Here is a 12078-nt window from a genome sequence, read left to right on the forward strand (position 1 = left end):
CACAGGAACTAGTAGTTGTTGGTGACTCTATTGTCAGGGAAACGGGAAACATGCTTTGTAAAAAGGATAGGTGGAATAGGACCAGGGTATGTCTGCCAGGGGCAAAGGTTGATGACGTTGTAGAGCGGATATCATCTTTTAAGGGCACAAAAGGTGATATAGTTGTACACGTTGGCACTAATGATATTAAGAGTAGGAGACCGGCGGAATTACTTAGCAAGTACAGGTCACTGTTGAAAAAAAGCCGTGAATTAGGGTTGAACTTGAAAGTGTCTGCAATTCTGCCCAGACACGATAGGAGGGAGTATATGATGAGAGCCTTGTCGATCAATTCGGCTCTGGAGGGATTGTGCAAGGCTCAAGGGGTAGAATTTTTTTCAGCCTGGACTGTACTTGTTAACAGGAGAGATTGCTTCTACAGGGATGGGATACACTTAAATAGAAAGGGTGCAAGAATTTTTGCTGATGCTGTCGAGGCAGTGTTAGGTGGGTCGGAAAACTGCTAGTTGGGGGGGGATACAAGGACTAATAGATTAACAGTAGCCACTGGCAGAGGTGGAAGTGATTCTTGCACTGCTTCTATTCAAATGAGCAGAAGTCTGAAAAACAAGATGCAGGATATTTCAGAGACTGCTGGTAGTCATTGCGTTACAAGTAAACACATGGGTTGTGTTAGGGTAGCTAAGAATAGAAAGAGGTGCATGTATACCTGCGTGTACACCAATGCTAGGAGTTTGGTAAATAAATTTGATGAATTTGAGGTATTGCTCAAAACATCAAACGCAGATATTGTTGGGATATCAGAGACGTGGTGTCACACAGATAAAAGTAATGCGGAACTGGAATTTGGGGAATACAATGTATATAGAAAGGATAGACAGGACAGGAGGGGAGGAGGGGTTATGCTATTAATTAAGAAACACATAAAGTCAAAGGAAGTGAAGCCAGTTGACATCGATGGACAGGGCAGTGTCGAGTCAGTTTGGTGTGACATAAGCATAGGGAAATCAAAATTGAGAGTAGGAGTGTGCTATAGGCCTAATGACTCTGATGAGTATAATAATATATTGTACAGGGAAATAGAGTGGGCCAGTAAATCAGAGAGTCTTATAATGGGGGATTTTAATTTCCCAGATATTGACTGGAATTTGTGGGTTGGTCACTCGCACACTAGCAAGGCTTTTGTGGATTTATTGGATGATTGTTTTCTACATCAGCATGTTCGTGAGGCAACAAGAGGGAGCAATACTCTTGATCTGATTATCAGTAGTGATTCTTCATGCATTAAGAACCTGCAGATAAATGAACCACTAGGTGGCAGTGATCACAGTGTGTTGAAGTGGGATTTACTCAAGGAGGTAACTACCATCAGAGGTAAAGGGAAGGGTTTTTGTTTTCGTAAAGGCGACTATGATGGTCTGAGACAGTATTTAAATTCTATACAGTGGGACCAACTGATGATGTTACCAACAGCAAACTCAAAATGGGAAGCATTCAAGGAACTAATCTTGGTGGCTACCAGGCTTTACATACCAACTAAGAAATATTGTTCAAGGTTTAGGAGTAAATGGTTGTCAGATGGACTAATGAGACATGTGGCAGAGAAGAAAAATGCATGGGATACATACAAATTAATGGGTGACATGGAAGCCTATGATAGATATAAGTTGGTCTGTAACCAAGTCACAAAGGAGATTAGGCAGGCAAAGGCAGACTACGAAAAATCCTTGGCAAAGGATGCAAAGAAAAACAGAAAGGAGTTCTTTACATACTTGAACTCGAGAAGGAAAGGGATGAATCAGATTGGTCCACTGGATATTGATGGTTCAACAGTTGAGGATCCTGCTCAGGTGGCTAACAATCTAAACGAGTATTTTGCATCTACATTCACGCATGAGGAGTTATTCAGGAAGAAGAATGATGTAGGTAAAGTAAACATTGGCAGTGAGCTGGATGATTTTGTAATAACTGAGAGGAAAGTGGAGGAGAGATTGTTGAGGATAAACATAAAAAAGGCACCTGGGGTGGATGGGATCTATCCAGTTATATTAAAGGAGGCAGCAAAGGAAGTAAGCAAACCCCTAGCCATAATTATGAGAGCTTCTTTGGACTCAGGGGAGGTACCCATAGACTGGAGATGTGCAAATGTAACCCCAATTCACAAAGGAGGATCAAAGGCTGACACAAGTAATTATAGACCTGTTAGTTTAACTTCTGTTCCAGGTAAATTAATGGAGGCACTGGTTAAAGAAGCACTGCAGGATCATCTAGACAAGAATTCAGTTATAGCTCAGATGCAGCATGGTTTTGTTAACGGCAGGCCTTGCCTGACCAATTTGATTGGATACTATGATGTAGTCACAAAAGAACTGGATGCAGGGAATAACTTTGATATTATATATTTGGATCTTAGAAAGGCTTTTGATACTGTTGCACATGGAAGACTGCTGCACAAATTGGAGCAGTGTGGCATTGGAGGCAAATTGCTGCTATGGATAAGGGGATGGTTGAGTGGCAGAAGACAGAGAGTGGTAATCAATGGACACTGCTCAACGTGGACTAATGTTATTAGTGGAGTTCCTCAAGGTTCAGTGTTGGGTCCATTGTTGTTTTTGGTGTTTATGAATGATATTGATGATGGGATATCAAGTTTAATGTCTAAGTTTGCAGATGATACAAAGGTTGGCAGGGTCGTTAAGGACACTACTGACGCTATGCTGCTGCAACAGGATCTGGAAAGGTTGAACAGATGTACTGAGAGGTGGCAAATGAAGTTTAACATTGACAAATGTAAAGTACTACATATGGGTAACAGTAACCCCAGAGCAATGTATCAACTCTGCGGTACTACACTGACAGTGGTGGAGAATGAAAAGGACCTGGGGGTAATTGTGCAGGCAGATATGAAGTTATCTGAGCAGTGCAGACGAGCTGCAAGAGTAGCTCATGGTGTCTTGTCAATGATATACAGGAATGTTTCTAGCAGGGATAAGGAGGTGATTATTCCCTTGTATAAGGCAATGGTTAGGCCACATCTTGAGTACTGTATACAGGTCTGGAGGCCTCATTTCAAGAAGGATGTAGAGCTGCTGGAACGGGTACAGAGAAGGGCAACAAGATTAGTAAATGGAACAAAGGGTTGCTCTTACGAAGAAAGGCTTAAGTTTTGCAAATCACAGAGTCTGGAGACTAGGCACCGGCGAGGTGATCTGATAGAGGTGTATAAGGCTTTGAATGGTTTGAGCATGCTCAATGCCAATGGGATTCTTCATCTTTCTCAGAATAATCAGCTCAGAGGGCATAAATTCAAATTGAGGAAGGACGGATGTCGGATAGATGTGCGGAAATTTGCCTTTGGCCAGCGGGTGGTTGGTTGGTGGAACCGACTTCCATCACTTGTTGTTGAAGTTGATAGCCTAAACAAATTTAAAGCTCAACTGGACAGGTATTTCGAACGAACGGAGGGGTGAAATGGGAGAGGGTTTTTTTTTTTTTTTTTTTGGCTGATGCTGAATAAGCTTGCTTTCTTGCATCATATGCCTCTACTAATGCTAATGCTAAGACTGTATCGTGACTCAAAAAATCTCTGCTGAGATTTTTTTTTTTTTTTTTTTTTTAATTGAACACCTTAAACCTTGCATAATAAAGTAAATAAATTACATACATAAAAGGCCAATTATTAACAGAATGCACTGAATGGTACTTATCAATCACACTATTCAATATATCGACACAATAATTAGTTGTAGCTATCTGTTTCTAAAGTGGGATTCTGGTATATCAATAAGAATAACAAAAAAAGAAAATTAGTCAGAGCTAAAGCAAGCCAAGTACAATTACAATTAAACATGAAAGAATTCCTTAGAAAAAGAATGCCAAAGTGCATAATAATAATTCGGCCTCTAAATACACACACACACACACACGCACGCATGCGTGCATGCTCCTAATGGGATTATTTCAATTCATTTGTAAATTATGGCAAATAAATAGAGTTTACTACCCACTAATAATTACACTTAATGGTATTTCTCATTTGTCCTTATTGTATGCAAAACTAAATATTAAATGTATATACTTACGTATGCTTTTAAAACTATGTTTTCTGGAAGCAGAATCTTAGGAAAGGCATAATAACCAGAACTGATCTTGCTGCATTTCATGCCCTTGATACTGTTCAGTCCTTTATGCATTAATAATGCTCGTTCTTTATTTAGACTTAATAAATATGCTGTTTCCTGAAATAAAAAAAAACAAAAAAAAACATGGATTTCTTTGAGTAAGACAATCTAGCATAGATTTAATCAAAATTTTCTGAATTTTACAATAAAATCAATTACAAATAAATAAATAAATAACAGCTATATAAATCTTTCTTAATAACTGATATTGAAAAGGACATTTTTAGAACAGCGTTATAGAAAAAAACTCTTCTTTCCCCACAATATCTCTAAATAGGCCTACAAGGCTGGGACAATTCATGTTGATGATTAAACTTCACACCAGCCGGTAGATAAATAAATTTTCAATACTGTAACTAAAAACACTTTATTTACAATAAAATAAATATAAAATAGATATATATTTACAATAAAATAAATAGCACTGATAAAATATACTAAAAAACTAGAAATTAAAAGCAATAAAATTTGCTGTAGCTTTCGGAGGCAGCAGTCTCCTTCCTCAGCAGCATATGTCTACTGTGCGGCACATCCTTAAATAGCAGATCCACGGCACACGTCACATGGTTCCACAGTTGGAATTTTCCATTTGCGCACCGGAACCGGAAATGGCTCGGGAGCATGCTAGTTCATCACGTCCAAGAACGTGGTTTCCAGGAGGGGATGTAAACGTACACCCCTATCCCTATTAATAGTATTGCTAGCTGCCCCAATACATAAGCTCTCAAGCCATTTACGGTCCCAGAACCCCTATGCATGATCTTTCCCCACAACCTTGGCTGTAAAAGGAGGAGAACCAGTAGGAGACCTAAGGTGTGTACAGGAAACCTTCTCTTTTTAAGTATTCATAAAGTTTCTTAAAATAACTATCATTCTTTATAAGAATGCCCATAATACTAATGCAACTCTTTAAATGTTTGTATAAAGGCAATGGTAAGGTGGCATCTTGAGGGCTGCATGCAGGTATGGAAGCCTCAAAGAAAGATGTGGATCTGTTGAATTTTTACAGCTTCACTTTCCAATTAAAAATAATCAATTATTCTATTCAAAACTGAAGACCACACTAAAGAAATACTAAAATTTTTACAGTAACAATTATAATAGGTATTTTAATTTAAACTTTTTTTTTTAATGTTGATAGTTAAAAAAATGGGTACAAAGAACAGTAAGAAGATTATTCAAGAACACAAAAGGGTACTCTTACCATACAAGGGCTCAATTCTGCAAATTGTTGCAGTGCTTGGAAACTAGACACCTGCAAGGAGACCTGATTAAAGTGTAAATCTTTAAATGGATTGAGTAAACCAAGTATGATGGCACCCTTACTCTTTCTCAAATAAGGAGATATGAATTTAAACTGAAAAAGGATGGTTGTAGGAGAGATATGTGAAAATTTACTCTCAAAGATAAAGTGACTGATTATTGGAACAAACTTCCTTCTAGTGTTGTGGAATTAGGTGATTTGAATAAATTTAAGGAATAATCAAACAAATTATTACAGATGGGATAGTTTTGTTTTTTATTTTTTGGTTGGTGCTATACAAGCTTGTCACTACTAATATTAATGCAGACATGGAAAAGAGAAGAAAAAAAAACCTGTTTTACTACTAAAGCAGAACATTAAAAAAGAAATCATGACAATAGGCACGGGTGTATACCATTAAATATTTTTAGGGGGGAAAAAAGCATGAAATAGTTGAAAATTGTTCATTTTATAGAATCAGAATCTCAATGCTGGATAACAAGAAGAAATAATATTTAGTAACAACAGTCTTGTTATCTCCAAAAAAAAAAATATTTTTTTTGACCACCTCACTTTCCACCCATGGCAATGTGGAACCAAAGAGATGGAAAATCAACACAGGAGCAGACACAACATATTTCTTACACAAACATGGGGTCATAAAGAATTTTTACAGCTTCGCTTCCCAATTAAAAATAATCAATTATTCCAATCAAAACTGAAGACCACACTAAAGAAATACTAAAATTTTTACAGTAACAATTATAATAGGCATTTTAATTTAAACTTTTTTTTTTTTAATGTTGATAGTTAAAACAGAGGGTGATTAAAAATTCACACATCCTAAATTGTAAGAATTAATTTGTTGTTTACAACTTGATGGAATTTGATTCAAACTGCTATGGTTTTTCCCAGATGTAGAACAGTTATTATATGCTAGCTTTTAGTCAATAATCAGTAGTGTTTTGTTTACAATGAAAGCAGCATGTCATTTTCCCAGGTACAGCACATGTTCATAATTGAATATCCATGATCCCCAGATCTGTATTTTCAGGCTACTTAAACGTGGCACACTAACAACCTTCATATACTGAAAGAATTAAAAATCAATATCAAATCAGAAATTTCAACATTTATTGCAATCTCTATTTTATTTTATTTTATTTTATTTTATTAATAAAAAGATACACAACAGGTAACCATTAACAGTGTATCTGAGATCAGATCAATAAACATAATAACAATAATATGAAATCTAACAGGACGATAAACATTGATATAGATTCAAACAATAAAAGCATATGTACAAAAGAGGATTGTATTAAGTTAAGTTACCGGTAAAACAAGTAATAATTAATCCGTTAGAGAATAGAAAAATAATATAACAAATAATAAGCTACAATAATTAGATGTGAGCTAGTCACTTTGCAGTTTAAGTGAAGAGGCAAACTTGTGGATGGAGTTCATCAGTGATTGGGAGTTGTCAAAGAAGTCAATGAGAGAGTCATTTGCTGATTTGCTGATTCTGTTCAGTGGGCTGAACTTCATTAAGTCCGTGTTGGCAGAGTCAAGGCGAAACGGTGTAAGGTTCCTGACTTGTCTACAGGGAGCATTGAAGTTTATTTTACTCAGGATATCAGATGCTTCATAAATTCCAGTAATTACTTTGGCTAGGAGGGCAATGTCAGCAGTAACTCTTCTAGTGCACAGAGGCCTCAGATGAAAGTAATCACACAGCGATTCATAATACACTGAGTGATAGAATAGAGGATTGCGGTACGTAAGGTAACGGATAAAATTTTTTTGGACTGCTTCAATTTTGTTAGTTAAAGTCTTTGTGTGAGGATTCCAGATGGGTGAACTGAATTCAAGGATTGGCAGAACAATAGTTTTATAAAGGATAACCGCATATCTGTAGTTTTTGAACTTGTATGTGTTCCGTTTGATGAATCCCAATGTTTTGAATGCTTTGCTGGTGATTTTAAGGACATGGGCATCGAATTTAGCACTGCTGGAAAAGAGAATCCCTAAGTCGTTAACTTGGTCACACCTTTCGATGATCACAGAGTTAATACTATACTCCGTATTCATTAGTTGTGCAGATCTGCAAGATGAGAAAGAGATAACTTTGCACTTCGAGGGGTTAGCAGACAAGCCATTCAGAGATAGCCACAGAGAGAATTTATTGAGAGCACGTTGAAGTTGTTGAGAATCGGTAGTCTCCTTCACTGCTGAGTAGATCTTAAGATCATCTGCATAGAGAGCAACTTGAACATTGGAGGTGTAGATGAAAGAAGGAAGATCATTTACGAAAACAATGAAGAGAAGAGGACCTAAGGGAGAGCCTTGTGGTACTCCGCTTAGTGGTATAAAACAGTCTGAGTTCACTTGATCGATGATAACGCTCAAGGAACGATGCGTAATATAGCTGCGTAGCCATGAGAGCAAAGGGTCACGGATGCCATATAGCTTAAGTTTTTCCAGAAGTTGTTCGTGCGGGACTTTATCAAATGCCTTAGATATGTCTGTGTAGACTGCATCAACTTGTAGGTGGTTATCAAGAGCTTCCGAGGTGTATTGCCAGAAAGGAAGTAAATTTGTGACTACTGACTTGCCACTGCAGAAACCATGTTGATTCTGATCGATGAAAGGCTTGAAGAATTCGAAGAGATGTTTGTGCACTGCTGTGTCGAAGAGTTTAGCCAGGCTGTTTTGCAAGGTTATGGGTCTGTAATCGCATACGTCATTTTTATCACCTTTTTTGAAAATAGGAACTATATTGACCTGCTTAAAGTGCTTAGGATACTTCCCCAGCCTGAGAGACAGGTTGAAGATCCGCAGTATGAGGGGTTTCAATGTAGTGATAGTCCTTTTCCAAAATAAGCCTGGAATGTCATCTGGGCCTCTAGTATATTCATTTTTCATGCTTTTTAATGCCGAATTTAAATCTTCATCAGTGATAAAGAGATTAATGAGGATATCATCTTTAACAGGTGTGAAGTCAGGAAATGAGGCAGGTCTCAATGTATCATTTGTTTGAATTCTAGAAAAGTGTTTGGCAAACTCTTGAGCAATACTGAATTCGTCAGATAAGAGAATTCCATCTGCGTTTCGGAGTTGTAACTTTCTACTGGTTATATTCTTATGCTTCATGAAATTCCAGAATGGTTTGATATCTCTGTGAGTAAGCAGACTATCCTGAACTGACTCTGTATACATGTTGTAGGAGTTTAATATGAGAGTTTTCACTTCTTTGCGGAGTTGGCTGAATATTTCATAGTATTGACTGTCACCTGTTTGCTTATATTTGTTTCTGTAGAATTCTTTGGATTTAATTTTACGTATTAGTTCACTATTATACCAGTGCGGGTAGGTAGAGCGTGTGGTAAGATGGGATTGAGGAACAATGTCAGATATAACTGAATGGACACAGTTAATCAGGTTGTTGGTGAGCACATCGATGTCATCCATAGCGTCAGCGAGCTGCTTGTCTACGTTTCTTAGAGCTAGGTTGAGCAGAGGCCAGTCAGCCTTTCTGAAATTGAATCGAGGAGTACGGGAGCTGCATTTGAAGTTATGAGAAGTCACTGTGATGTCAAAAGTAATTGGTGAATGATCCGAGTGAAATATGGGGTTGTCGGTGTGAACATCTATATGAGTAGAGGAAAATATTAGGTCGAGGTAGGCATTTTCTCTGGTTGGAAAGTTGCAAATTTGTTCCAGACCATAGCTGTGAAGCATATTAAAGGGAGCCCTAGTCTGCAGTGATGGAGAAGAAGATTCTAAATTGGCCATTTGACAGTTGAAGTCACCCAAAACCATTGCTATGTCGGCAGATTGAATTAGTGGGAAGATTGATTCCAGTGAGCTTTCTAAGTACTGGAGGTCTATATTAGTTAAGGGAGGTGGAAAATAAAGCAATACTATTAAAACCTTTAACTTGCCAAGATGAAGAAGGCAGTATACTGATTCAATATTTGTGAAATTTGATGCAGTTTCACAGAGTATATGGTTAGAATGTATAATAGCTACTCCGCCTCCACGAGATCCTCTGTCCTTTCTATGGATTGTATATTGACCATCTATAATCTCCTGATCATCAATATCAATGGAGAGCCAGGTTTCAGTGAGCAGGTAAATGTCGTAAATATGTGAGCCTTGGATTGCTCTGAAGTGGTTTAGGTTGCTAATTATACTCCTGCAATTCTGAAGGTAAACACTGAACAGTTGGGATCTGGGGATTCTATGACGAGAGGAGAACGTAGTATGTGTAGATAGCAGGGTATCTGATTGCTATGCCGGTGGAGAGGAGATTTTGGACTCCCTTGATGGTCTGTCCGTGAAGCGTTTTACTAGAGCCCCTGATAAAAGGGATCTTAGATTCAACACTTTTTCTGTTTGTGATGGAAGGCATGTTATTATAAAAGATGAGTAGGCGGGACATCGTGTCTTCAGAGAACGGACATCTACTCCGAAACCATATTCTTCTTTAATTAGGTTGATAAGATCTTCAGATTTAGTGGAGGGTCCAAGTCTAGAAAGAAAAATTCGGTCTTTTGTGGGAATAATTGTGATATTATACTTGTGTTTGAGTAACTGAGATTTTTCTGCAGTAGTTACATTCTGTGTTTGATGAGTTATGGCTGGAAGCTTGGAGAAAGTACCTTGCGATATAGATGCTTTAATATTTTCTGACGGTTTGTTCTGTTTTGATCTTTGGTGCGATATTTGAGACTGGCAATCAGAAACAGGTTTACTCACTGTGGCGGCAGATCTACAGACAGGTTTGCAGACCTCATTAGATGTGGCAGCAGTTATTTTTGCATATGTTGCCTTAACTGATGTTGAAGAGGATTCCGCTTGGTGACTCTGAGCTTGTGAAATAGAAGTACAGACAGAACTGTTCCGCAGAGGAGAGTAGGTGGGAGGAGTGGTTCTGTTTACATCAGAAGAATCATCTAACAGAGTCTGTTTGGCAATAAATTGCTCAGTTGAATGACTTGAATCATGAATGTTAGCAGGCTTGGGCAAATTAATATTTGCAGCAGTAGAAGTATTGAGGCCGGTGGAAGGTGAAGATCTGGTCTCAGTACTGAGGGCATCGTCAGTTAATGAAGAATTCGTATTCACTTTGAGCCCATTGGTGTCGAGAGTAGGTTCAGAATTCTTCCTAGCTTCCCTTAAGTGGCAAGACATAACTGATGTGAGATTTTTAATTTGGGCGTTAATGTCAGAAATTTCAGCCTGTTGATTAGCTAATATTGTTTTTATACCACAAATCTCCGTGTATAGCTCGCTGTTTCCTTCATTGAGTGTATTAGAATCCAGGAGAATTTCAGAGTTTGCAGTATGAGGTGCGCTGATTAGATGAGTTTGAATGAGGATTTTCTGCATAGTGTTAAAGAGTAGTTCCTGGAATTCAGTTGATTGCAGAATACCAAAGGTTGGATTCAGAGTTTCCGTAGGGAAGGAGTTAGCGCTGAGATCTTCTGACAGCACAGATATATGTGTTTGAGTTGATGCATCTGAGATTTGATGCGACAACAAAGAAGGATTAGAGGCTTCATCCATGTACGATTCAGAGTCGGTATTTCTAGTTATTGGCATGATATTTGTCTCAAATGTACTAGAGTACGGCATTTCAACCTTGTTAGCCGAAGAGGAGGAAAGTGACTCAGGTTCCGTACTGTTTGGCGTTGCAACAGTTATAGGGCTTTTCTGAGAATTTCTGAGTCGACATCTATCACAACAGAATGATTTCCGCCGACTTTTATTTAATTTTTTCAGGTCAGAATGTGTACAGTCATTGCATATTAATTGTTTGCACTCAATACATTGGACAATGGGGTCAGAGCTGGTCCCACAGATGGTGCAGACGTTAGAATTTTGACAGGAGGTAGTATTTGTCATATTGAATTCAGTTACTGTAGTTTTACTAGATAATTTAATATCACCACAGTTGTGGTTTAGCAAGCAATAGGCACTGTGACCAGCCGGTCGCCTTAGTTGCCCTGCAGTGAAATCCACAGGGAGCAGGGGACTAAGTAGAGAGGGAAGAACAGAGCGGCTAGGCAAAACTCTAATGCCTGGTCAAGGTCAAGTGTCTGTTGGACACATGTATAAGTTGAACTACAAGATAATGGCTGAAAGCGCTTGTATGGAGTAGCGGAATGAACATGCAGAAATTCATTTAATACTTATCTGTTGTCCGTTCAAATAATACAGTACTTGCACCTGGCAATCCAAGGGCCTATCCTTATGTGGTGGCACTAATAGGAACTTAATACTTTAAATAAAAAACACACAAAACAAGAAAAGTTTACGGAGCATATCATACAGACAGCCGGACACAATCATCCCCCTAGCGGCATATTATATTTATGCATGTATTTTGAATCTGTTATTGCAGATTCAAAAAACCATGTAAATCTTACTACTGTGCATACTACAGAGTTACATTCAAATAAATATACGACTCCAAGATTCCCTTTGTAGTATAAGCAAAAAGAAAAAAAGTTATAAAATTATAATACAGTTATGATAATAATCAAGGGCATTTCTTGCATTTCTTCACTCTTTAGCCAGATAATTTCTTGTCGTAAATTACTTTCACGTTGCAAACTCGGAAGCTTTTAAGATGAAAATTTCAGTTCT

At 37.9% G+C, this 12078-nt stretch overlaps 1 protein-coding gene across 6 annotated transcripts in view; it reads right to left on the reverse strand.

Moving 5' to 3' along the window:
- LOC150080432 (alanine aminotransferase 1-like) overlaps window positions 1–12078 on the reverse strand; it is a 179548-nt gene that overhangs the window by 48071 nt on the left and 119399 nt on the right. For all 6 annotated transcript variants that reach the window (XM_090382132.1, XM_090382133.1, XM_090382131.1 and 3 more), the window contains exon 12: window positions 4083–4238. In XM_090382132.1, coding sequence (XP_090238258.1) covers window positions 4083–4238 — 156 coding nt within the window. The remainder of the gene's footprint in view (window positions 1–4082; window positions 4239–12078) is intronic.

The sequence above is a fragment of the Mastigoproctus giganteus genome, chromosome 9 (assembly GCF_048544385.1).
Source record: "Mastigoproctus giganteus isolate SK-2022 chromosome 9, ASM4854438v1, whole genome shotgun sequence".
NCBI classification, from domain to species: domain Eukaryota; kingdom Metazoa; phylum Arthropoda; class Arachnida; order Uropygi; family Thelyphonidae; genus Mastigoproctus; species Mastigoproctus giganteus.